Source organism: Erythrolamprus reginae, chromosome 2 (assembly GCF_031021105.1).
Source record: "Erythrolamprus reginae isolate rEryReg1 chromosome 2, rEryReg1.hap1, whole genome shotgun sequence".
NCBI classification, from domain to species: domain Eukaryota; kingdom Metazoa; phylum Chordata; class Lepidosauria; order Squamata; family Dipsadidae; genus Erythrolamprus; species Erythrolamprus reginae.
The window spans coordinates 25523183-25551134 of NC_091951.1; the positions used below are offsets into that span (position 1 = coordinate 25523183).

General features: G+C 44.3%; 1 protein-coding gene across 1 annotated transcript in view; it reads left to right on the forward strand.

Moving 5' to 3' along the window:
• Positions 1–26094, forward strand: part of LOC139160059 (zinc finger protein 850-like) — a 75172-nt gene extending 49078 nt beyond the window's left edge. The window contains exon 4 of the mRNA XM_070737587.1: positions 23885–26094. Coding sequence (XP_070593688.1) covers positions 23885–25713 — 1829 coding nt within the window. The 3' untranslated portion in view covers positions 25714–26094. The remainder of the gene's footprint in view (positions 1–23884) is intronic.
• Positions 26095–27952: the final 1858 nt, after the last annotated feature.

Consider the following 27952-nt stretch of genomic DNA (forward strand, 5'->3'; position numbering starts at 1 on the left):
CAGCCGGTAAAGTTGGAAACCCGATTCCGGTAGCGAAAATGAAGGTGCGTGCGCAGCTTCAGCTGACAGGTGCTACCACCATCTTTTTAAAAAATATTTTTTTAAATAAAAATTTAATTGATCTGCTCATGCCCTGGGAGTTCAGTTCAGTGGATCTCCTCAACTGCGGCCTGCTACAATGGAGGAGGTACAGGCTGAGCTATGTGAGTGGACTCTCAACCATAGTTCCCTCTAAGCTGAGCAGTGAGCAATCGCTCACTTAAAAATCATCATCAACTCAGAGTTTTCCAAACCTGCCCAGAAGCCGAGAGGGAAAGAAAGAGTGAGAGGGAAGGAGAGAGAGAGGAAGAGAGGGAAACAGATAGAAAAAAGAGAGGAAGGAAAAGAGAAAGAAAAAGAATGGGAGTAAGGAAGAGAGAAAAAAAATCAAAATCTAGTTTGAAACTAGCTCAACTATTTAAGTGGCATTTTGATATTGATAGAGTTGCCCTATTATGAGCTCACTGTTATAGACACACAGTACAGTATTTTATTTTGAAATTCTCTGAGGCAAAGCAGAGTGGGTTTTTTATTTGTTTGTTTGTTTGCTTGCTTGCTTATTTATTTATTTATTTATTTATTTATTTTTTCTGTGCCGCCCATTCCCGAAGGGACTGCCGCTCAGACACTATACTTTTCTGTCCACCCCCCAAAAAAATTAGAGGGAACACTGCTCTCAACCTTCTCCTCACTCAAACTGCCCTGCACAGAAGCCTGGAGGGAGGCGGGCGGCAACTTGGAAAATCCGGGACACGGGGCTGCTTTCCTCCGTCTGCAGTCTGGGCCCTTATCCGCGAGGTGAGAAGCTCTCCTGGCGGGGCTAAAACTTGGGCGCCTGTTTCATCTTGTGCCACCTGGCCCAGCCAGAGCGAGCGGGGTGGCCATGGATTGGGAGAGGCAAGCGCTGGGGTAACTCACAAAGGGACCGCGACATGTTTCTCCTGAGCCTCCACTGGAGAAAAATGTTGCGCAACCTGCAAAGCTGGTGGGTCTCCCCAGTTTGGAGCATGAAACCCGCTTTTGCCAACCTTTCCCCTCAGTGCAGCCCCCCTGTTTTGAAGCCGATGGAAAAAATTGCCCCACGGCAGGGGGGGAAGGCGAAGGAAGGAACCCATCTACCTACCACCACCGCCTCCGTTCAACCCGCTTCATGAGCCCAACTCACTGTCAGCAGCTTTTGGGGCGAGGACAAAAGTTTAAAGTTTAAAGTTTTATTGGATTCATATGCCGCCCCTCTCCGAAAACTCGGGGCGGCTAACAGCAATCATAGACAGTATACAATAATCATCCCATACTAAAAGCAAATTAAAACCCTTTAATATACAAAACCAATCACACATACAAACATACCATGGATACCATTGTAACGGCCTAGGGGAAGAAGAAATCTCAATTCCCCCATGCCTGGCGGCAGAGGTGGGTTTTAAGTAGCGTACGAAAGGCAAGGGGGGTGGGGGCAATTCTAATCTCTGGGGGGAGTTGGTTCCAGAGGGCCGGGGCCACCACAGAGAAGGCTCTTCCCCTGGTTCCTGCTAAGCGACATTGTTTAGTTGATGAGACCCGGAGAAGACCCCCTCTGTGGGACCTAACTGGTCGCTGGGATTCGTGCGGCAGAAGGCGGTGGTGGAGACTCCAGGCCCCCAGCCAGGCATGCCAGCAAAGGTGAGTGCTCTTCCCAGGGTGTGTCTCCCAGAGGGCCGCGGGGCAGCAGCGCCGGCACAACTTGGGGAAGGGAGGAAGGGGCTTTGGGAAGGGTTTGGTTGCGGGATTCCTGCTGGTGGAGGTCCAGACTTCGTTCCTGGCACTTCGCGCTTCCTCTTCTTTCTTTCCCCGCCTCCAAAACCTGAGCTCTTCAGATCAGTTAGGAAAAGAAGGAATGAAGGATGATCGCACTTTATCTCTAGATCTGGTTTTAGGAAAAACCTTTTACTGTCTTTCTCACTGAAGTATTAAAGAGCTGCTGTGGGACAGAGATACAGAATGATGTGTGTCGAAATGAAATATTGATAGCTATTGTTTGTTTGTTTGTTTGTTTGTTTGTTTGTTCGTTCGTTCATTCATTCATTCATTCATTCATTCATTTATTTATTTATTGTTAGAGTTGGAAGGGACCATGCGGGTCATCAAGTCCAACCCCCTGCCTAAGCAGGAACCCTATAGCATCCTAGCCAAATGGCAGTCCAATTTCCTCTTAAAAATGTCCAGATTATTGGAGTTCACAACATCCGCTGGTAGGTTGTTCCACTGGTTAATCGTTCTGACCGTCAAGAAGTTCTTCCTTATTTCCATGTTGAATCTCTCCTTGGTCAGCTTCCAGCCGTTGTTCCTCGTCCGGCCCTCCGGTGCCTTGGAGAATAAAGTGAACCCCTCCACTCTGTGGCAACCCCTCGTATACTTGTAGACTGCTATCATGTCCGCTCTGGCCCTCCTTTCCTCTAGGCTATCCATGCCCAGTTCCCTCAGTCTCTCTTCATAAGTCGTGGTTTCTAGACCCCTGATCATTTTGGTTGCTCTTTTCTGCACCTTCTCCAGAGTTTCAGTTTGTTCTTTAGAAAAAAGGTTAGAGGTTTGTTCTTTAAAAAAAACGATGGCCAAGCAGCCACGTGCCCCCTGTCCCAGATTCCCGGACTGGCCTGGATGCAAAGAGCGAGATACAGAGAGCCCCGTCTTGTCTTCCGTGCAGCTGTCTACCTTGGGTCCCACCATCTTTTGCTGGCTGTGATCTATCACATGGGGCTTTGGGTGTGAAGTAGACCCAGAGGCAGGGTTCAAACAAAATCGGTACTTTTATTTCGCTCAGAGAACAAGTGACAGCTCAGCAAGGCAAGTGACAATTCAGCTAGTACCGACTGGCTCTGCTTGGAGAAACCGCTTCTTTTATACATTTGCGGCTCCCGCCAAAGCAAGAGCCAGCCGCGTCTGAGCCAATCAGGAACGACTTCCTGCTTAAGCTCAGACAGCGCTGGGAGACGGAACAAACTATCTACAGGAAATACAAGGTAGCCATTTCAAGATACAACACCCCTCCCCTCATAGTTGGACACATCCATCACGAAAGCCACGTGACAAAGTCGTCCAATCGGTGGGATCTCCGTGAAGCTCGCTCTGACCTGCGCAGTTCAATTTCTCCTTCGACACTGACTGTGGAGGATGGGTCGCCGCTGTTCTCCCGGTGCGGTGGACTTGGCCTGGCGGGCCCCACGAAGGCTTCGGAAGAGGAGGATGGTTCGGCGTCGCTGGATGGCTCTCCCTGGCCCAATAAGTCCCTTTGCGTGTCTCTTAATTCGGGCAATGTGTTAAAGTCTGTTGAAGGGGGAGAGTCCATGTCCGCGGGTTGTGGCAACTGATTTTCTGTTCGTTTCCGAATGTGGTCGATGTGTCGTTTCCACATACGACCATCCTCTAGTTTTACTATATAAGTCTTTGGTGCATTTTGCTTAACAACAATTCCTTTCATCCAGTTTACATTTCCATCAAAACTTTTTACATATACATTTTGACCCAAATACATTTCTCTTTCAGGTTTTACACACATTTGATTATTATTAATACAGAATCTTGGGTTCAACCTATCTAGTGGTGACCTTAATTTTCTTCCCATTAATAATTCTGCAGGGCTTACATGTGTGTGAGAGTTAGGGGTGATGTGTTGGGTGAGCAAGAATTGGTCCAGATTTTGTTGTACATCCCCAGGGCCTGACCTGCGCAATGCCTCCTTTGCCACACGAACGTAACGTTCTGCCAATCCATTAGCCCAAGGCGAGTAAGGCGAGATGAGGGCATGCCTGACCCCTAGGCCATCTAGGAACAATTCAAATTGCCTGGCTGTTAGCTGTGGCCCATTGTCAGACACTAAGATATCTGGGCAACCATGGGTGGCAAACAGTCTACTCAAGACCTTGATGGTGGCACTTGTGGTTATGTTGTTCATTGCTATTATTTCCACCCACTTGGAGAACGCATCAACCACTATTAAGAAATACTGGGACCCCACTGGACCAGCAAAATCAATGTGGATTCTTGACCAAGGCCCAGCAGGCTGCTCCCACTCAGCCGGAGTTGTTTTGGGGGGATTAGGCCGTGATTCTTGGCATGGGTCACACTTTGATACCCAGCTCTCAATATCAGCATCCAGACCTGGCCACCATAAATGCCCTCTTGCTAGGCTCTTTATCCTGACAATCCCAGGATGGCCCACATGTAACATTTTGAGTACCTTTACCCTTAGGCTTTTGGGGATGATCACTCTATCCCCCCCACAGCAGACAACCCTTTACATAAGATAACTCTAGTCTTCTGGTTTTGAAGTCACACAATTCAGGTTTCACAGAATAATTTTGCCATCCCTTAAGTACACAGTTGACCACTTGTTTAAGGATTTGATCTTGCTGCGTGTGTGCAGCTACCTCTTTGGCCGTGGTTAGTGGGTTATCCTCGAGTTCTATCATTAGTACATCTGTGGAAGGAGCAGGGTCCTCCACTAAGTCTGTTATGGGGCACCTGCTGAGGCCATCTGCGTGATTGATTTCCTTCCCCCCCTTGTGGGTGAGATCATACTGGTACCCTGAGAGGAAAAGAGCCCACCTGATCAGTCTTGGAGACATAAATGGCGGAGTGGGCTTATTGGGGGCTAGCAGACCCAGTAAAGGCTTGTGGTCTGTAACTAATTCAAAACTTCTTCCAAAAATGTAATTGTGAAATTTCTTCACCCCTGCCACTAAAGCTAGAGCCTCTTTATCTAACTGGCTATAATTCCTCTCTGTGCTGGTCATGGTTCTGGAGAAAAATGCGATTGGGGCCTCTGTCTTATTAGGCAGAACGTGAGCTAGGACTCCTCCTATGCCGTACGGTGAAGCGTCGCACGTGAGCCTAATGGGTAGTGAAGCACTATATTGGACTACCACACTTTTAGAAGTTAGTAATTGCTTTATTTGGAAAAAGGCTTCACGTTCAGTTTCCCCCCAGGTCCAACGGGTTTCCTTCTGGAGTAAACGATGTAGAGGCTCTGCTACTGTTGCCTTCTGCTTTAAAAAAACGGAGTAAAAATTAAGGAGGCCTAAAAATGCCTGCAGCTCATTCTTGTCTCGTGGCTCTGGGGCTTCCCTAATGGCCCTCAATTTCTCTGTTGTGGGGTGGATACCTTCTTTGTCTACTTTATATCCTAGGAATTCTATACTGTTGGTTCCTCAGACACATTTGTCAGGCTTGATTCTTAAGCCTTTATCCTGTAACCTCTTAAGTACTTCCCTTATTCTTTTGTTTACTTGTTCCTGGTTTTCCCCTGCAATTAAGATGTCATCAAAATATGGGATGGCCCCATTTACCCCTGACAATAGGCGTTCCATAATGCTCTGGAATATCCCTGGGGCTATGCTTACCCCAAACTGTAACCTCGTGCATTTGAAAGCCCCCCTGTGCGTTACAATTGTTTGTGCGTTTGCTGTTTGTTCATCGACCGGAAGCTGCTGGTAAGCTTGCGCGAGGTCGATTTTTGCAAACCTTTTCCCTTCCCCCAGGGAATGCAGGAGTTGTTGTACCACCGGGATGGGGTAGGGGTGATGTTGGAGGGCCTTATTAAGGGTAGATTTATAGTCAGCGCAAACCCTTAAAGAACCATCTGGCTTAAGAGGCGTAACTATGGGCGTTTCCCATGGCCCTTGTTCCACAGGGACCAAAATACCTTCGTTAATAAGTTTATCCAGCTGCAGGTCTAGTTTGGGGAGAAGCGGAAGGGGTACCCTGCGAGGTTTGAGACGGACTGGTGGGACCTTGGGGTCAATAGAAAATGATATAGGGGGCCCCCTATACGATCCTAAAGTGGGGCTGAACACTTCGGGGAACTCTTGCACAAAGTTAGGCATATTATCACAGTTTACATTACACACACCCGAAATTTCAATCCCCAAAGGTTCCATCCAAGCCAACCCCAGGAGGGAGTGCTTAGCCCCCGTTACAACAAGCATGGGTAGGGTACATTTGACATTCTTGAATACAATAGGTACATTTGCTATTCCCAGGACCGAGATTACCCCCCCTTGAAAATCTCTGATCACTAAAGAGGTTTGTTTTAGATCAGATTTAGACAGATTAGGCATATACAGTTTAAACTTCTCCCAAGGCATAATGGTATACCTAGACCCTGTATCAAGCTCCATCGAGCATGGTTGGTTATTTAGTAACAGCGAGATAACAATTTTGGCCCCTTTTTTGGTTGCCGTGTTATTCACGGAAAATTGAGTGTTACCTCTAGAGTAGTCGCGGTTAGTGGTTGAGTAGTTCCTTTGACCCGAATAGCGGAACGGTCGATTTTCTCGCGGTTGGGGCGTCTGGTTTTGTGGTCGTTGGTGTTGCGGTGAGGAGAATGTCTCCTCTGGTGCCGTTGCTCTGCATGCGATGGCGATGTGGCCTCGACGGTTGCAGCGGCGGCATGTGGCGTCTCGGAAAGGGCATCGATGGCGCTGGTGGTTCCCTCGGCAGCCCGCGCAGGGGGCTGGGGGGTGAGTAGCTCTGTGGTGTCTTGGCTGGTCTTGTACCAGGAAACAGTTGTCCCCATTGTGAGCTGGTTGGCTGGGGTCGTCTGATTCCACGGCGCGGGGAGACGCGGAGTCAATCTTGGCGATGAGTTCTCGCCTTCCGTGTTCTTTTAATTCTCTAGCTGCTGCGTCGGCGGCTTCTGCGGTTTGCGCTAGTTTAATCACGGTTTGTAGAGTCGGCTCGTCTTCGGTGAGGAGTTTGTTCCTCACCGTGGCGCTTCTCATGCCGAAAACCAAGGCATCGGTGAGGCGAGCTTCCGGGTCTTTAAACTTGCATTGTGCAAGTACCGTCCGAAGTCGCGTTGTAAACTGGTTGATTGATTCCGTTTCCTTCTGAGCCATCATGGAGAACTGATGCCGAAAAACCATGGCTGGTTTGGTCGGTTTGAAGTGGCTCGCTAGCTTGTCTTGTAGGACGTCCCAAGCGACGGTTCTTGCTGGCTGCGGGTCGGTGAGAGTCTGGGCAAGGCCACGGATTTCTGGGCCGCAGTAATTCAGAAAAATAGCCCGTCTGCGATCGGCTTCGGCGTCTTGTATCCCTGCCGCCTCGAGGAAGATCTCGAAGGTGGCCATGTATTCGTCCCAGGACGTTTTTTCGGGGTCGAAGAATTCTGGAGCCCGGCCGATCTGGACGTTGCTCATGTTGCACGCGGTGTTTCTTCCGTCCGTTCGTCGTCAGTGAAGTAGACCCAGAGGCAGGGTTCAAACAAAATCGGTACTTTTATTTCGCTCAGAGAACAAGTGACAGCTCAGCAAGGCAAGTGACAATTCAGCTAGTACCGACTGGCTCTGCTTGGAGAAACCGCTTCTTTTATACATTTGCGGCTCCCGCCAAAGCAAGAGCCAGCCGCGTCTGAGCCAATCAGGAACGACTTCCTGCTTAAGCTCAGACAGCGCTGGGAGACGGAACAAACTATCTACAGGAAATACAAGGTAGCCATTTCAAGATACAACAGGGTGTGTAGTCCAAGCAGCCGAGGAGAAGGGAGCTGCTTTTGCTGTTTGCCAAATGGCCTTGACCGAGGAGGGAAGGGAAGGGAAGGAGGAAAGGAAGGGACCGGGAATGTAAAGGAAAGGAAGGGAATCTAAGGAGAAGGGCGGCATAAAAATGGAATAAATGGAATAAATAAAATAAGAAATTGAATTTGGAAGTGTTCAAAAGAGAATGTATGACAGATCGTTGATAAGATTTCTCTTTTCCTTCCTAGAATTACAATAATTGTGCTATTATAATTGTGTTAACAATATTAGTGTAGATATGTATGTATAATTAATCAACATAAGGGGCGGCATACAAATCCAATAAATAAATAAATAAATAAATATGTCAAGAGATATTTTATAATTTTTTAAAATTAGATTTATTATTTATTAAAATTAGATTTATTATATCTGGAATCAGTTCCCCCCAGAGATTTGTACTGCCCCCACCCTCCTCGCCTTCCACAAGAGTCTTAAGACTCACCTATGTTGCCAGGCCTGAGGCTATTAGATTTAGCCCCTCAGGCCAATAAATGTGATGCATTGTGTGATTGGATTGTATGACTAACATATAGGGGGTTTAGTTGTACTTTTTAATATATTAGATTTGTCTTGTACGCTGTGTTTTTATGCTTATTCTGTGAGCCGACCTGAGTTTTCGGAGAAGGGCAGCATACAAATCTAATTAATAAATATTTATTTATTTATCTATTTATCTATTTATTAGATTTGAAAGGGACTGTGCAGGTCATCAAATCCAACACCCTGCTCAATCAGGAAACCCTACACCACCCCAGTCAGATGGCAGTCCAATCTCCTCTTGAATATGTTGAAAGTTGGGGCGTTCATAACCTCTGCTGGCAGGCCATTCCACTGGTTGATCTCTCTGACCACCAGGAAGTTTCTCATTTCAAGGTTGAATCTTTGCTTGGTCAGCTTCCCTCCATTGTTCTTCATCTGGCCCTGGAAATTATTTTTATCTCTCTCTCTCTCTCTCTCTCTCCTCTCTCTCTCTCTCTCTCTCTCTCTCTTCTCTCTCTCTCTCTCTCTCTCTCTCTTGGATTTGCATTCCACCCCTCTCCGGAGACTCGGGGCGGCATAGTGTGACCCCTCCTCTCTTTGGCAACCCTTCAAGTACCTGTATGCGGCTATCATGTCCCCCTTGGCCCTTCTTTTCACTAGACTATCCATGCCCAGTTCCAGCAACCTCTCTTTGTATATCTTGGTTTTTAGTCTCCTTATCATTTTGGTTGTTCTTTTCTGCACCTTTTCCAGAGTTTCTATGTCTCTTTTGAAGTGTGGGGACTAGAACTGAATGCAATACTCCAAGTGTGACCAGGATAAAATACAGGAAATGGTATAACGACAGACTAGATGGACCATGAAGTCTTTTTCCGCCAATCTTCTATGTTTCTATCTGTATTTGTGTCTAGGGTTTTTTTTTTTACCTAGGTGGAGGACTTAACTTTTCTCGACATTGAACATCATTTTGTTAGTTTGGTCCCAAGTGTTAATCTATCTAGGTCTTTCTGTATTTTGAGCCTATCCTCTAGGGTGTTGTCTACCCCTGCCATCTTGCTGTTGTCTGCAAATTTGATTAGTTCCCCCTCTATTCCCTCATCTAGGCCATTAATGAAAATGTTGAAGAGAACAGGGCCCAGGAATGAACCCTGTGCTACTCCACTGCCTACCTCCTTCCATGTGGATTTGGAGCAATTGAGGACAACTTGTTGGGTGCGGTTTGTCAGCCAGCTGTTTATCCACCTACATGTGTTATAATCTAGCCCATTTTTTTTCTAATTTGTGGATTAGGAGACTGTGATCTAGTTTATCAAAAGTTTTACTGAAGTCCAAGTATATTAGGTCTACTGCGTTGTGTTGGTCTACTGATTTGGTTATGGTGTTGAAAAATGATATGAGATTGGTTTGGCATGATTTGTTTCTGACAAACCCATGTTGGCTGTTGGCTATTATCTTGTTTGTTTCTAGGTAGTGGCAAAGCTATTTTTTGATTATTTTTTCCAGTATTTCTATTTATTTATTTCTATTTATTTATTTATTTTGTCCAATACAAATTGAAAGTTAAAGAGGATAAAAACATGTAGTAGTAAATATCCGGGAAAGGATAGAAGAAAAGATATGAGAATAGAATACGTCAATGAAGAGTAGAGGAAAAGATATATGAATGGGAGAAAAGATATATAAAATATAGGAGGGACAATTGAACAGGGGACGGAAGGCACCGTAGTGCACTTATGCTCGCCCCTTACTGACATCTAAGGAACCTGGTGAGGTCAGTCGTGGATAGTCTAAGGGGAAAATGTTGGGGGTTGACACCACGGAGTCCGGTAATGAGTTCCACGCTTCAACAGAAGCTATGTAGGATCAGGTTAACAATTCTAGAAGCCTTTTTGGCGATATTGTTGCAGTGGGCTTTGGCACTTAAATAATTTGATATTAGTATTCCAAGATCTTTTACTGAATGGAGATTGTTTATGAGATTTTGTTTATTTAGTTTGTATACAAGGTTCGGATTCTTTTTGCCGATGTGGAGGACAGAACATTTGCTAGTTGATATTTGAAGTTGCCAAGTGTTAGACCAATCTGAGACAAAGTCAAGGTCTTTTTGGAGAATAGCTGTGTTGTCTGTGGTATTGAAGAGTTTTACATTGTCGGCGAAAAGAACACAGTTGCTTGTGATATGGTCGCAGATGTCGTTGATGTAGAGAATGAAAAGAGTAGATCCTAGTACGCTGCCTTGGGGAACGCCACTTTTAACAGGGACGAGGGTGGAAATGGCGCTTCCAATTTTGACAACTTGTCTGTTTGACAGGAATGCTGTAATCCAGCTGTGGAGGAATCCTGAGATGCCATCCATAGGATTTAGGTTTTAGGAGTAGTTTGTCATGGACCACTGAACCAAAGGCTTTGCAGAAGTCAATATAAGTTGCATCAATGGATTTTCCTTGATCTAGGTGGGTAGTCCATATGTTTTTGCAGTGAAGTAGGTTACAGGATAATTTCCTTCTGAATCCAAATTGTTTGTTAGAGAGTAGGTTATTAGATTCTAAGTGAAGAGTAATTGATTGATTTATAATTGATTCCATGACTTTACATGAGACGCAGCATAGTGGCGATTTGTACTCATTGACCTCCCACAACTGGTCCCTTATTGTGTTTTTATTTATGTTGAGTTCAGTTCCGAGGCTGTTTTTTGCAGCTGTGTTGCAGGTTGGTTGGTGGTTTCTTTTTGTGTGAAAACTGATGCAAAATAGGCATTGAGCAGCTGTGCTTTATTTCTGTTATCCGTGATTTCTTTACCGTCTTCATTTTTTAGTGTAGCGACTGTTTCCTTGATTTACTTCTTGTTGTTTATTGTCGTTGACTTTCATTGCAAGGTATTGTTCATGTTGGGGCTTGGCTTTTGTTATTTTTTGTTTGCAGATACTGGCTGTTTGTTGAAATTCTGCCTTGGTTATGTATGTGTCCTTCATTTAATTTATTAATTTACTAATTAACAAATAAACTAAATTATAAATAAATAAACTAATAAACTAATTTATTAATTGGACTTTTATCCCGCCCCTCTCCAAGGATTCGATGTATAGCTGAGTATCATCAGCATACTGATGGTAACACACCCTGTGCCCTCGGTTGACCTCATGCAGTGGTTTCATATGAATATTAAACAGTAGGCGGGAGAGGACCGATCCCTGAGGAACCCCACAAGGGAGGGATCTAGGAGTCGACCTCTGACCCAGTGCTAACACCGACTGCGACTGACCGGAGAGGTAGGAGGAGAACCACCATAAAAAGTTGCCTCCCACTCCCAATGCCTTCAACTATCCATAGAAGGATACCGTAGTCAATGGTATCGAAAGCCGCTGAGAGGTTGAGAAGCACAGGATAAACCCCTATACCAGGCATCAGTGCATCGTTCCTGCATCAGTGCAATCAAAGCAGTTTCTGTGCTGTAGCCAGGCCTGAACCTTGACTGTTGAGGCTTCATCCAAAAACTGTTGAAGCTGGAGCAATACCACCTTTCGACAACTTTCCCCATAAAGGGAAGGTTGGAGACCGAACGATGGTTATTGAATACAGCTGGATCCAGGGAAAGCTTGAGGAGGGGGCACACAAGTGCCTCCTTGTAGGGAGCCGGAAAGGACCCCTCCCCCAAGGAACGTTGACAATCTCCTGGACCCAGCTGTATGTCACCTCCCTGCTGGCCGAGATCAGCCAGGAGGGACATGGGTCCAACAAACAGGTGGCGGAGCTCACAGCTCTCATGGCCTTGTCCATCAGGTGTTACCAAGTCAAACTACTCCCACACAACGGAACTAAGGCAGGGCTGTGTCACCTCCACTGACTCGTTGTCAACCAACACTGCATTCCAGTTGGAGTCAAAGTCCGTCCGGATCTGGGTGATTTTATCTGTGAAAAACGTATTAAAATCCTCAGCAATACACTGCAAAGGTTCGTCAAACCCCTCCCCTGTTTAAGGAGAGAGCGAATCACCCTAAACAGGGCGGCTGGGCAGGATTCCGCAGATATAACCAGGGTGACTTGATATGCACATCTTGTTGCCTTGAGCGCCACTTAGTAAGTCTTAATATAAGCACTTACTTTTTTTTATATATAAAACTTTATTGATTTTCATAAAAAAACACACAAACATACAAACATTTAAACACATAGTAGGGGTTATAATTGCCCCTCTCTTCTTAGAAGTTAATTTTTAATACAGAAAAAGAATATATTCTTAATTCATTCATATTAATATAGATGAAAATAAGAATTTTGTTTAAACATTCTAGTAACATAAAATTAAGTTAATTTAAAAAAAAATTATAAAGTCATTTTAATATATTCATACATTTCTCATAACATTCTTTTTTTTTTCTTTTTATCTATCCACTTATAAACTTTATTTCAAAGTATAAAATTGAGATTCTTCTTGGTCATTCAGCCTTCTTGTCATCATATCCATCTCTGCACAGTCTAATTTTTTTTTTTACTACATCTTCTTTTATGGGGATATTTTCCCCCTTCCAATTTTGTGCATAAACTATCCTAGCCGCTGTTAAAATATGTACAACTAAATAAAAAAAATATCTTTTTTATATTTCCGCTTAGTTATGCCTAACAAATAAAATTCTGGGGTTTTTTTCTATTTCTTGTAGTGCAATCTGTTTTAACATTTTTTCTATCATTTTCCAATATGTCTTAACTTTATTACAGGTCCACCATTGATGGTAATAAGAACCTATTTCCTTTTTGCATTTCCAGCACTTTGGGGATATATTTGGGAACATTTTGGCAATTCTATTTGGTGGGAGATGCTACCTATAAAACATCTTAATTTGGTTTTCTTTTAAAGAAACTGATTTTGTCATTTTCCAATTTGTAATCCATACTTTCTCCCATGTTTCTACGTCGATTTCTCTGCCAATATTTTTACACCAATTTATCATATTATCTTTGAGAGTCAAATCTATATTTTTGTATTCCATCACATATTTATATGCTTTCCCTATTAATTTTTTTATTTGCAGTTAATAAACTACCTAAAAAGTTTTTACTCTTATTAAATATATATATTTTACTATCTTTTTGAAATTTTGACTGTATCTGTATATATATAAATATCTGTATATATATATATATGTAAGAGCCAGGGTGGCGCATCAGGTAGAGTGCTGTACTGCAGGCCACTGAAGCTGACTGTAGATCTGCAGGTCAGCGGTTCAAATCTCATCACTGGCTCAAGGTTGACTCAGCCTTCCATCCTTCCGAGGTGGGTAAAATGAGGACCCGGATTGTGGGGGCAATATGCTGGCTCTGTTAACAAGTGCTATTGCTAACATGTTGTAAGCCACCCTGAGTCTAAGGAGAAGGGCGGCATTAAATAAACAAACAATATATATATATGCTAAGGAGGGAGCGAGTCACTCTAAACAGGGCGGCTGGATGGTTTTATGCAGATGCAATCAGGGTGACATGATACGCGCATCTTGTTTATTTATTTATTGTATGTTGCCCTGAGCTCCACTTAGTAAGTCTTAATATAAGCACTTACAAGTGCTCGGTTAGATTTGGATTTACTTCTCCTCCAACACTTCTCTGACACCTCTTCTGGCATTTCATCCCCCTCAGTGAACCAAGGAGATCTCCAGAGTCTACTGCCACAAAGTGGTTGCAACGGCGCAATTTGTTCAAGATCCTGCGCCACTGCCGTTTTTAAGCCTCTTTATTATTATTATCATCATTATTCAAGTGTTCTGAGAGGAATACCATGTTGGGAGTGTGCCTCCGCTTTTACTGCCCTCTCTAAGTGGTTTACAGAATCATATTTCCCCCAAAAATCTGGTTTCTCATTTTACCCACCTCAAAAGGATGGAAGGCTAAGTCAATCTTGAGCCATGGTGAGATTTGAACTGCTGAACTACAGCTAACAGTTAGCTGAAGTAGCCTGCTGTGGTGCACTTTAACCACTGCTCCACCCTGGCTCATACACTTCTCTACTACTCTACTCACAATGCAATACCTTATTCCACGATACTTGAAAGTTTGAGCTCAGATAGCCTAGAAGTTTGTCACCTTTGATATGACCTTAAATGTAATTCATAAAATCTGTCAATGATTTCTTCACCTTCAACCGCAACAATACACAAGCACACAATCGATTCAAATACAAACTGCTCCAAATATGACTGCAGAAAATACGACTTCAGTAACAGAGTGATCAGTGCCTGGAATTATTATTATTAATAGTAATATTAATGTTGTTGTTGTTATTATTATTATTTATTAGATTTGTATGCCGCCCCTCTCCGAAGACTCAGGGCGGCTCACAACAATAGTAAAATACCATAATAGTAAGACAAATCTAATATTGAAATACACACACACACACACACACACACATATAAAACCCCAATAGTTAAAAAAAAACATACAACACATACGTACCAATCATAAAATATAAGAGCCTGGGGGAAGTGTCTCAGTTCCCCCATGCCTGGCGATATAGGTGGGTCTTGAGTAATTTGCGAAAGACAAGGAGGGTGGGGGCTGTTCTGATCTCCGGGGGGGGGGAGATGATTCCAGAGGGCCGGGGCCACTACCTGATTCTGTGTTTCTTTCCCAAACCCCAAAAACTTTAACCTTAGACTGTCTACAGTTGACTTCAACCCTTTCATAAGCGCACCATCGTTCCTGCCATGTCCTATGGTCCAAATTTACCTATACCTATTTTGCTTTAGTTTATGTTTATACCTGTCATCGTGTACATGTTTTGACAAATAAATAAAATAAAAATATTTCCTTCAAAAAATAATTTTAGGGGGAAATAATTCCCCATTCTACCCCTTTTTTTGTATGTTGGTCTTGTATATATGTATATTTTGTCTGTTGGTTTGTTTTAAATTCAATAAAAATATATTTTTTTTAAAAAAACATAAAATTAGGGCTCAGGACATATCTAATCTTGGTAAGCTAAGTAGCATCACATTTGACTGTTTCACTAGGCTCACTTGCAAAGGTCAGTTGCTAGAAGTGAAAAACGATGTGACAGCATTTATACAGTGAAAGCATCTTGCAAACGCCTTAGAAATAGGACAAGAGCGTTTTTCTGCTGCTATCAAGAGATGGCTGTCAGATATGCAACATCTGTGCCTGAAACGTCATAATAGAGGAGTTAAAACCATAGAGTACTGAATTGCTAGAGAAGAAACGCAAGGAACTTCCTCTTCTGGAAGAGACGTTGGAGGAAGGTGTCCTGTAGAGCGGCTTTTGTGCTCTTTCGAGGATCGAAGCAGCAGCTGGATGGTGAGTTGAGAGTAGGTGGGAGGAGAGTCTGGGAGCAAGTCGGGCTGTTTGTTTTTCCTCCACGGCCTGGAAGCAGAAAAGCAACTGGGCTGAAGCGTGTGACCTGCTGCTGCTGCTGCTGCTGCGGGTTCCTCTCCTGCCCATATTTAAACCCACTGGTGCTGCACGCTGTGAAACTGGTGGCTGCAATTTTCTGCTGGTGGGAAGACTGAAAAAAGTCTCTTTCAAGTTAAGGTTGATTCTTTGGGAATGGCTTCCCTCCAGAGGTTGTGGTGCTCCATCACGGGGGGGGAGGGTTCTGACAGAGCTGGAAAGGACCTTGCAAGCCTTTTTTTTTTTTTAATTCGGACACCCTTCTCAAGCAGGAGAACCAATATCATTTCAGACAATTGGTTAATTGTTCTCAGTATCAGGAAAATTCTCCTAAATTGTAGGCTGCTGCTTCTGGTGCATTGCAAAATAAATTGAATCCCTTCCTCTTGACCCCTCAACAATTGGAACATTGCTATCAGGTCACCCCTAGTCCTTCCTTTCACTAAAGTAGACATACTCCATTCCTGTAACCCTTCTTCATATTTTTTAGCTTTCAGCCCCGTATTGTCTTCTCTGCACTCTTTATAGTGTCTCTAAACTTTTTTTAAAAAAAATATGGCAATGAAAACTAGTTGCAGTAATCCAAGTGTGATTTTGCCAAAGCATTAAACTAACACTTCACATATGATCTTCATTCTAGCCCTCTGTTAAGGTAGCCTAGGATTGCGTTAGCTTTTGTGGCTTCTGCATTACACTGTTGGCTCCTTTTAGTTGATTGTTCACTAAGTAGGACTTCAAGATCCTACCACAGTGCTATTGAATTACTGCTATTGAGCTAGGTCTGAACCTTGCCATTCGGTTTTTATTGGCTAAGTGTACAACCTATTTTTCCCCTCTATTTAATTTCCTTTTGTTGGATAGGCCCAGTGTTCAAATCTATAGAAATTCTTTTGTATCTTGAGTTTTTCTTAAGGGGCGTTGGCTATTCCTGTCAGCTTAGTGTTGTCTGCAAATTTGATGAGTTCCCCTTCTAGTCATTCATTGAAATTGTTTATTAAGATATTGAAGAATATTGGAGTAAGATCGAACCTTGGAGTACTTCACTGCTTACTTTCCTCTTTATTTGTTTGTTTATTTGTTTATTATTTAATTTGACTTCTATGCCGCCCAACCCCGAAGGAGTCAGGGCGGTTTACCACAATATAAAATACAAAAACAAAATCAAAAGAAGCAAAAAAATTACAAACTCTAAAACCCTAATTAAAACGCATACACTTGGCCGTGCTAGTTTTTAATTCAAGGTCCCCAGTCCTGCTGGCAAAGCCAGGCCATTGTTGCCTTATGGAAAGCCAGTAGGATGGGAGCAGTATGGAAATGGGGGGGGAGTTAATTCCATAGAGCCTGGGCGGCAACAGAGAAGGCCCTCGCCAGTGGCCCTGTCAACCTGCATCGCTTAGTCGACATGCCTGGAGGAGGCCAACTCTAATTGGCCTCTGGGAGATATGCGGCAAGAGACAGTCTCGTAGATAGTCTGGCCCTGAGCCATATAGGGCATTATAAGTAATAACCAACACCTTGAACACCAAAGGTGTTGGATGAAGATGGTGCGTGAATATTGCCTATCTGGACTTCAGCAAAGCCTTTGATACGGTTCCACATAATGAGCTGATAGATAAATTAGTGAAGATTGGATTTAATCCCTGGATAGTTCAGTGAATTTGCAGCTGGCTGAAGCATAGACATCAGAGAGTTATTGTTAATGGTGAGCAGAGACAGGTTACAAGCGGTGTGCCACAAGGATCTGTTCTGGGTCCTATTCTTTTTAATATGTTTGTGAGTGACATGGGGGAAGGTTTCGTAGGGGAGGTTTGCCTATTTGCTGATGACTCTAAAGTGTGCAATAGGGTTGATATTCCTGGAGGCTTCTGTAATATGGTAAATGATTTAGCTTTACTAGATAAATGGGCAAAGCAATGGAAACTGCAGTTTAATGTTTCCAAATGTAAAATAATGCACTTGGGGAAAATGAATCCTCAATCTGAGTATTGTATGGGCAGTTCTGTGTTAGCAAAAACTTCAGAAGAGAAGGATTTAGGGGTAGTGATTTCTGACAGTCTCAAAATGGGTGAACAGTGCAGTCAGGCGGTAGGGAAAGCAAGTAGGGTGCTTGGTTGCATAGCTAGAGGTATAAGAAGCAGGAAGAGGGAGATTATGATCCCACTATATAGAGTGCTGGTGAGACCACATTTGGAATACTGTGTTCAGTTCTGGAGACTTCACCTACAAAAAGATATTGACAAAATTGAACGGGTCCAAAGACGGGCTACAAGAATGGTGGAAGGTCTTAAACATAAAACGTATCGGGAAAGACTTAATGAACTCAATCTGTATAGTCTGGAGGACAGAAGGAAAAGGGGGGACATGATCGAAACATTTAAATATGTTAAAGGGTTAAATAAGGTCCAGGAGGGAAGTGTTTTAATAGGAAAGTGAACACAAGAACAAGGGGACACAATCTGAAGTTAGTTGGGGGAAAGATCAAAAGCAACGTGAGAAAATATTATTTCACTGAAAGAGTAGTAGATCCTTGGAACAAACTTCCAGCAGACATGGTTGATAAATCCACAGTAACAGAATGTAAACATGCCTGGGATAAACATATATCCATCCTAAGATAAAATACAGAAAATTATTATTATTATTATTATTATTATTATTATTATTATTATTATTATTATTATTAACTGCATACCCAGCTACTTTTGCCACTGAGCTTGGCTAGAAATTTGGCTGTCAGCGCTTCCTCAGGCAGCCCTCAAAAGTTTCTTTCCCCTACCTCCAGAGGTGGGTCAGTGGACGCAACACCAGGAACGTGATGGAGCTACACATCCAGGGATGGGCTACTGCCCGAATGGGGGGAAACGCAGTGGGGTAGCAAAAATGGAGCTCCACCCCAGAGCACCCAATTTGCACTGAAGGATGTTGAAATAAAATGCAGGGCATCCTTACCGGTACTGGAGTCTAGCAGCTCTGTGTGTCTGTCGGCTGGTCTCTTTAGGGGAAAAAAATATACAGCTTGAAAATACAGAAACTCTTCTCGTGAGGGCAAGGAATTAACAACTTCTCGCAGTGAGAAGAGTTTCTGTACCATGCAAGGTTTTTTTCTGTAAAGAGACCAGCTGAGAGACACACAGAGCTGCCAAACTCCAGTACCGTTAAGACACCTGTCTCTCACCCCACCCCTGCGCTGCTCTGTTCCGCCCTCCCTGCCACCCCCAAATTGGGTCCCATCACAAGACGGGCCCTTGTCTTACTTTCGGGGAAGCACAGTATCTACAATTATATAATCTATCCCCAGCACTTCAATATATATTTGATGATAGTCCTTTGCATTGCTAAGAATGCTTGATTGACCCAATTAACCCCTGCTGTTCTGTTCGGGGCGTATGTGACCCGAAGCCAAGTTTGAGTCCCTGTAAAAAATTTCCCCTGCATATCTGAAACTTGAAATTTCATGACTTTTCATCATTTCAGGGGTTCTCTCTATGAGAATTTTTTTTTTTTTGGGGGGGGGGGGGTTCTTGCTGAAAAACAAAAAGTCACACTTCTTCTGTTCCCAGGTCACCCTGACCCAGACTGAAAACTTTTCATTTGAAGTGCTTATGTTTGGTCAATTTGAAAACTTTTTTCACTTGGAAGGTAGTCTGAACATTTCTGCACACAATGATATGAAAATTGAAATGAAAAAAAGGAATTCTTATTGGTTTATTTTGCTGATAGAATGCATGCCCCCCCGTTTTTGTGAAATATTTTTCAATTTATGGATAGTTTTGCTTGCAAAATGTGTTCAATTTTACTAAAGTTGGTGTGGGATTGGTAGTTTGAACATTTCTGAATATAAGAAAAATATAAATGAACTGAAAGAAATGCTTCTTATTGGTTGTTTACAATCATAAATAAGCCCTCCCCCCCCTTGGCTGCTTGCAAACATTTTCACTTTATATTTACGTAGGCTTCAAATCCGAAATATTTTTAATATCTTATGCATTCATTTACTCACTTTAACATGGCTGATCATCATAACAATATTTGTGGGAGTAGGGGGGGATTTTTTTCTGGGGGGAAAAAAAGTCACGTTTACTCTTTTCAGGTCATATAGACCCGGACCAAAATGATTTTTTTTAGGTACTTGAATTTGGTCTTTTTGAAAACTTTTTTACTGGAAAACTAGTTTGAACATTTATGAACATAATGATATGAAAGTTGAACTGAAAAAATTGAGGCTTATATTTTTATTTTGATCAAAAAGCCCCTCCCCCATTGTCAATTAATTTTTTTTGTCAATTTATATTTTTTTAGGCTACAAATCTCTAAGGAATATTCCCCCAAAAGTTTTGATATACTAAATTGAACAATCCTAAACCTAAGAAAAATAGAAATGAACTGAAAAAAATGATTCTTATTGATTTATTTTTGCCACAAAAGGGCCACCCCCCTCTCAGGCCTTGCTGTTTGCCATTATTTTCACTTTTTATATATATTTGGCTAGAAATATTTGGAATATCCTTTGAAAAGCAAGCATATTGTAGCCAGACAACTAATGGTATGAAAGAAATCCATTTTACTAAAACCAAGTATGTAAGTTTGAAATTAACAGCATAATTTTTATATCAATTGAAATAGGCCGGGAAAGACTTTTATTTGCAAAATAAATGAATATGCATCAATTTTTCCAGTTCAAGTTTCATATCATTATGTTCAGAAATGTTCAAGCTACCAGTCCCACACCAATTTAGTAAAATACAATGCATTTTGCAGGCAAAATTATCAATAAACCTAAAATAAATTTACAAAAACGGTGGGGGGAGGCACATTTATGTGCAAAATAAACCAATAAGCATTAATTTATTCAGTTCAATTTTCATTCCATTGTGTGCAGAAATGTTCAAACTTGTTTCCAGGTGAAAAAAAGCTTTCAAAAAGACCAAATATAAGTACCTAAATGATCAATTTGCAGTCCGGGTCAAATAGACCCGGGAACATAAGATATGGGGTTTTTTTTTAACTGAACAGCAGGGTTCTATGAATCATAAATAATGTAAGCAATTAGTATTAGGGTATATTTGCTTCTTCATTGTAATATATACAGTGGTACCTCGAGATACGAGTTTAATTCGTTCCGGACCTGGGCTCTTAAGTCGAGCAGCTCTTATCTCGAACGACTTTTCCCCATAGGAATTAATGTAAATAATTTTAATTGGTTCCAGCCCTCAAAAAACTCACAAAGTTAGTCTAAATTATGCAGAAAGACATGTTTTTAATGAAGAAATGTACATGTACATATAAATGAATAATGAAGTTTCTTTCACTTAACTTGTAAACTTTCTTAAACTTTTAAATTTACATATGTTCAACTTCTCTGCCACCCAATCCTGTAGAACAGAGGTCCCCAACCCTTTTTGCACCAGGGACCGGCTTTAAGCGATCAAGAGAGGAATGGGTGAATGAATGGACAGAGGGTGGGAAGGAAGGAAAGAGGGAAGGGACAGGAACAGAGGAAGGAAGCAAGGAAACTTATGAAAGGGGAGAGTAAGAGAGGAATGAGTGAAGGGAGGGAGGGAGGGAAGAAGGTGGGAAGGAGAAAGAAAAGAAGAAATAGAGGAAGGGAAGGTAAAAGAGAGAAAGAAAAAGAGCAAGAAAGAAAGAAAGAAAGGGGGAAGGGACAGGAACAGGAAGGAAGCAAGGAAACTTATGAAAGGGGAGAGTAAGAGAGGAATGAGTGAAGGGAGGGAGGGAGGGAAGAAGGTGGGAAGGAGAAAGAAAAGAAGAAATAGAGGAAGGAAAGGTAAAAGAGAAAGAAAAAGAGCAAGAAAGAAAGAAAGAAAGAAAGAAAGAAAGAAAGGGGGAAGGGACAGGAACAGAGGAAGGAAGCAAGGAAACTTATGAAAGGGGATAGTAAGAGAGGAATGAGTGAAGGGAGGGAGGGAGGGAAGAAGGTGGGAAGGAGAAAGAAAAGAAGAAATAGAGGAAGGGAAGGTAAAAGAGAGAAAGAAAAAGAGCAAGAAAGAAAGAAAGGCAACTTCAAAGAAAGGCTCACTGAGCATCTCTCACTCTCTCTCTCTCTCTCTTTCTATCCCTCTCTCTCTCTCTCCCCCCCCCCTCTCTCTTTCTCTTTCTCTCCCCCTCCTGGACTCCCGGATCGCTTGCTTCTCCGGCCAGCAAGCCGGCTGCCCGGAAAAGCATCGCGCCTTTTCAATGCCCTTCCCTGTGCTTCGGAAGCCGCCGAACACCGTCAGAGGGGCGCGTCAGCGGCTTCCGAAGCACAGGGAAGGGCTTAAGCCGCCGCCTTTTCCCTTCCCCGTGGGAGCAAACATGCTTTGCACCTTCCTAACTCCCTCCCCCCCAGCCAAACCCCCAAAGCATGTTTGCTGCCACACGATTTAGCCAGGACAGGAGCGAAGTAACGTGGAGGATTGGGGAGCTGAAACCGGGCGGTTTCAGCTTTCCAATCCTTCACGTTACTTCGCTGCTAAATCGTGTGGCAGCGAACATGCTTTGGGGGTTTGGCTGGGGGGGAGAAGTAGCACCTTCCTAACTCCCTCCCCCCCAGCCAAACCCCCAAAGCATGTTTGCTGCCACACGATTTAGCCAGGACAGGAGCGAACCAACGTGGAGGATTGGGGAGCTGAAACCGGGCGGTTTCAGCTTTCCAATCCTTCACGTTACTTCGCCGCTAAATCGTGTGGCAGCGAACATGCTTTGGGGGTTTGGCTGGGGGGGAGAAGTAGCACCTTCCTAACTCCCTCCCCCCCAGCCAAACCCCCAAAGCATGTTTGCTGCCACACGATTTAGCCAGGACAGGAGCGAAGTAACGTGGAGGATTGGGGAGCTGAAACCGGGCGGTTTCAGCTTTCCAATCCTTCACATTACTTCGCCGCTAACTCCTGAGGCGCGGAAGTTCGCCTTTGGCGTTTGGCTTCAGAAGCGGCGCGGCTGTTTTAAAAGGTCGCTGCCGGCCTGGGGGCCTTTGCAGAACCTCCCCAACCCGGGTTCGGTGGGGGGCTAGGAAGCCCCCCAGGCTGGCAGCGACCTTTTAAAACAGCCGCGCCGCTTCCGAGCTAACTCCTGAGGCGCGGAAGTTCGCCTTTGGCGTTTGGCTTCAGAAGCGGCGCGGCTGTTTTAAAAGGTCGCTGCCGGCCTGGGGGGCTTTCCAGAACCCCCCCAACCCCCAACCCGGGTTCGGTGGGGGGCTAGGAAGCCCCCCAGGCCGGCAGCGACCTTTTAAAACAGCCATGCCGCTTCCGAGCTAACTCCTGAGGTGTGGAAGTTCGCCTTTGGCGTTTGGCTTCAGAAGCGGCGCGGCTGTTTTAAAAGGTCGCTGCCGGCCTGGGGGGCTTTCCAGAACCCCCCCAACCCCCAACCCGGGTTCGGTGGGGGGCTAGGAAGCCCCCCAGCCCGGCAGCGACCTTTTAAAACAGCCGCGCCGCTTCCGAACTAACTCCTGAGGCGCGGAAGTTCGCCTTTGGCGTTTGGCTTCAGAAGCGGCGCGGCTGTTTTAAAAGGTCGCTGCCGGGATGGGGGGCTTCCTATCTCCCTGCTAGCCCACTCGGAATGTGAAATTCAAAACAGCGTTCGGATCCCCCAACCCCCAGCCGAAGCCAAGGACCCCCAGAGTGGGGCGGCAAGGGAGGCGACCGCCTCTCCACTCACCAAGTGCCGGGATACGAGCTGAGAAGAGCCGGGCTGGCTTACTTTCCTTCCTTTCCGCGCTGATGCAGAGCCACTCGAACAAAGCATCACGCCCCCCTGACGCATTTGGCGGCAAAAGAGCCCAGCGTCGCTTCGGAAGCCGCCGAAAGCGTCAGAGGGGCGTGACGCTTTGTTCGAGTGGCTCTGCATCAGCGCGGGAAGGAAGGAAAGTAAGCCAGCCCGGCTCTTCTCGGCTCGTATCGCGGATTTGAGCTCGGGAGACGAACAAAAATGTCTCTCCCCTCCCAGCTCTTATCTCGAGTAGCTCGTAAGTAGAGCAGCTCGTATGTCGGGGTTCCACTGTACTTTTTCCCACACATCATCTCTATTTTATAAACAATTAAAGTTCTACTTTTCTTTGAATCTCAGAGACAAAGAGGATGGCAATAAGAACACTTGGGACAATTGTAAATAACAAGCAACATTGAAAAGGAAAGAAAATCAAGCAAAAAAAAAAATCAAAATATTTTCCATTTCTTTCAGAAAACCATACAATTCTCTTCCAGCAGCTGTTAGAGAAGAGAGAGAAAAGCAAACAGGAATGCAGGCGTCTCCTTGGGAGGAAGAAAATGACTTGAATGAAAGCATCACTAAACAAGGCTCGCAAACAAGAGAAAACATTTAAATGTACTGACATTTAAATTCTGTCACAATTTCAGTCATGAAACACCAGAGTGTTCCTACAGGAGAGAAACCCTTTGAATGTCCTGAATGTGGAAAAGGTTTTAGTGGTAAATCCAACCTGGTACAACACCAGAGGACTCACACAGGAGAGAAGCCCTTTGAATGTCCTGACTGTGGGAAATGTTTCAGTCATAATTCCAACCTTGTGCAACACCAGAGGACTCACACAGGAGAGAAACCCCTTGAATGTCCTGACTGTGGGAAATGTTTTAGCGATCATTCCAACCTGGTGCAACACCAGAGGATTCATACAGGAGAGAAACCCTTTGAATGTCCTGACTGTGGTAAGGGTTTTAGCCATAATTCCAGCCTGGTGCAACACCAGAGGACTCACACAGGAGAGAAACCCCTTGAATGTCCTGACTGTGGGAAATGTTTTAGCGATCATTCCAACCTGGTGCAACACCAGAGGATTCATACAGGAGAGAAACCCTTTGAATGTCCTGACTGTGGTAAGGGTTTTAGCCATAATTCCAGCCTGGTGCAACACCAGAGGATTCATACAGGAGAGAAACCCTTTGAATGTCCTGGCTGTGGAAAAAGTTTTAGTCAGCGTTCCCACCTGGTGCAACACCAGAGGATTCATACAGGAGAGAAACCCTTTGAATGTCCTGACTGTGGGAAAAGTTTTAGACATAATTCCACCCTCGTTACACACCAGAGGATTCACACAGGCAAGAAACCCTTTGAATGTCTTAACTGTGGGGAAAGTTTTAGTCAGAATTCCCACCTGGTGCAACACCAGAGGACTCACACAGGTGAGAAACCCTTTGAATGTATTGACTGTGGGAAAAGTTTTAGTCAGAATTCCCACCTGGTGCAACACCAGAGGACTCATACAGGAGAGAAACCCTTTGAATGTATTGACTGTGGGAAAAGTTTTCGTCAGAATTCCCACCTGGTGCAACACCAGAGGACTCACACAGAAGAGAAACCCTTTGAATGTCCTGACTGTGGGAAAAGTTTTAGATATAATTTCAACCTGGTGAAACACCAGAGGACTCACACAGGAGAGAAACCCTATGAATGTCCTTACTGTGGGAAAAGTTTTAGTCAGAATTCCAGGCTGGTGCAACACCAGAGGACACACACAGGAGAGAAACCCTTTGAATGTCCTGACTGTGGGAAAAGTTTTAGTCATAATACCAGCCTGGTGCGACACCAGAGGACTCACACAGGAGAGAAACCCTTTGAATGTCCTGACTGTGGGAAAAGTTTTAGTCATAATACCAGCCTGGTGCAACACCAGAGGACTCACACAGGAGAGAAACCCTTTGAATGTCCTGACTGTGAGAAAAGTTTTAGTCATAATTCCAGCCTGGTGACACACCAGAGGACTCACACAGGAGAGAAACCCTATGAATGTCCTTATTGTGGGAAACGTTTCAGTAACAATTCCAGCCTGGTGCAACACCAGAGGACTCACACAGGAGAGAAACCCTTTGAATGCCCTGACTGTGGGAAAGGTTTTAGTCAGAATTCTGACCTGGTGAAACACAAGAGGACTCACACAGGAGAGAAACCCTTTGAATGCCCTGACTGTGGGAAAAGTTTTAATAATAATTCCCATCTCGTGATACACCAGAGGACTCACACAGGAGAGAAACCCTTTGAATGTCCTGACTGTGGGAAAAGTTTTAGTCAGAATTCTGACCTGGTGAAACACCAGAGGACTCACACAGGAGAGAAACCCTTTGAATGCCCTGACTGTGGGAAAAGTTTTAATAATAATTCCCATCTCGTGATACACCAGAGGACTCACACAGGAGAGAAACCCTATGAATGTCTTAACCGTGGGGAAAGTTTTAGTCAGAATTCCCATCTCGTGATACACCAGAGGACTCACACAGGAGAGAAACACTTTTAATGTCCTGATTGTTGAAAAGCTTTTAGTCATTATTCCAGCCTGGTGAAACACCAGAGGACTCATACAGGAGAGAATGAACCTCCTCGTTGTGGGAAAGGTTTCAGTCATAATTCACATGTCTTGATACACCACAGATGTTAAAAAAATTATGAAGGGATTAAAAATTATCTCCTGGAAACTACTGGTGAAAAGAAAGTGGAAATGAAGTTGGCATATAAAGATTATACAGAATACATAATGAGGGGGAAAGAAGATGAAGAAAAAGAAAACCAGGGATGAAAAGGAAACAGAAAACAAAGAACAGACTGATAACAACATTGGAATTTATAGCGACAAGAAAAATGAAAAGAGAATTGAAAATAATAAACAGACTGATGATTACATTGGCATTTACAGTGATATTAAAAGAGCAAGAGGGGATAATTGAGTTCAGTGGAAGCAATGTAAAAATAAGAGGGGTAATAGGGAGAAGAAATTAGGAAAAGGTAAGTATAGATCAGTGTTTCCCAACCTTTTTTGAGCCACGGCACATTATTCATATTTTCAAAATCCTGGGGAACACTGAACGGGGGGACGGGGGGCGCGCGGGGGGGCTAAAGAAAAGTTTGGACAAAAAAAATATCTCTTCCTCCATTTCACTCTATTTCTCCCTCCCTCTTTCTCTCCCTTCCTTCCCTTCTTTCTCTCTCTCCATCCCTCTTTCTTTCTTCCTCTCTTTTTTGCTCTCTTTCTCTCTCCCTCCTTCCCTCCCTCTATGTCTTTCTCTCACCCTTGCTCTCTCTCTGCCTCTCTTGCTATCTCTCATTCTCTTTCTTTCTCTTTCTCTCTCTCTCTTTCTCTGTCTCTGTCTCTCTTGCTATCTCTTTCTCTCTCTCTCTTTCTCTGTCTCTCTTGCTATCTCTCTCTCTCTCTCTGTCTCTCTTTCTCTCTCTTGCTATCTCTCTTTCTCTTTCTGTGTCTCTTGCTATCTGTCTTTCTCGCTCTCTATCTTTCTCTCTTTCTCTGTCTCTGTGTCGCTCTTGCTATCTCTTTCTCTCTCTCTTGCAATCTCTCTCTCGCTATCTCTTTCTTTCTTTTTCTCTCTCTTGCTATGTCTCTCTCTCTCTCGGGCGGGGGGGGGGGCGGGGGGGCTAAAGAAAAGTTTGGACAAAAAATATCTCTTCCTCCATTTCACTCTATTTCTCCCTCCCTCTTTCCTCCCTCCCTCTTTCCTTTCGATCTCTCCCTCCCTCTTTCCTCCCTCCCTCTTTCCTTTCTATCTATTTTCTTTCTATCTCTCCCTCCCTCTTTCCTCCCTCCCTCTTTCTATCTCTCCCTCCCTCTTTCCTTTCTATCTATTTTCTTTCTATCTCTCCCTCCCTCTTTCCTTTCTATCCTTCTCTCCGTCCCTCAGCGGCGGCAAAGAAGAAGGAAGGCAGGCTGCAGAGGGCACCGAGGACAAGAGCGCTCGCTCGCTCCCTCGCCCTCTGACTTCCCTCCCTCGCTGCTGAAGGGACGAGCGTGGGCACGAGCGCGCGCGTGGGCCCGCTGCAAGAAGTTTTTGTTTGTTTGTTTTTTTCCTTCCCCCCGCCTCACGGGAGAGAGAGAGAGAGAAAGAAAGAGCGCAGCCAGGGAAAGCGGCCTCGAGCCGAGTGCGAACTGCAGGATGCGGCAAAGGACTCCTTGTCAACCAAAAAGGGGGTGGGGGTGGTGAAGGCAAAGCCTGGGAGGCGGGGAAGGGAAGAGCGGGAGACCCCCAGACAGAACGGCTGAGGGGAAGGAAAGACGGAAGGAGGGAGGGATTGAGAAGCAAAGCCAGGGAGAGCTGAGAGAAAAGGGGAGCGGCGCGCATGCGAGAGGGGTGGGGCGGGCATGCCCAAAACGGACGGAGAAAGCCCTCTCTTGCAGCGAAACCGCTCCCAGCCAGGGGGCTGCGAGAGAGGGCATTCTCCGTCTGTTTCAGGAAAGCCCGCACCGGCACCGGCAGCGCCCCGCCCAGCTGGAGCTTCCCTAGGAGCTCCGCGGTATAGAGGAAGGAAGAAATTATATAGAAGGAAGGAAAGAAATTTGGAAGGAAAGGAATTATTGGTATAGCAACAAGAGAAAGAAAAAGTTAAGAGAAGAAGTGGGGAAAGGGAAAATATATAAGTAATGGAATTTGGGACAGCTCAAAAGAGAATGGATGATTGAGGAAATTAAGAGCAGTAAAACAAAATCAATTTGAGCATGCGAACAAACCTGGTAGAGTGGTTATCCTATA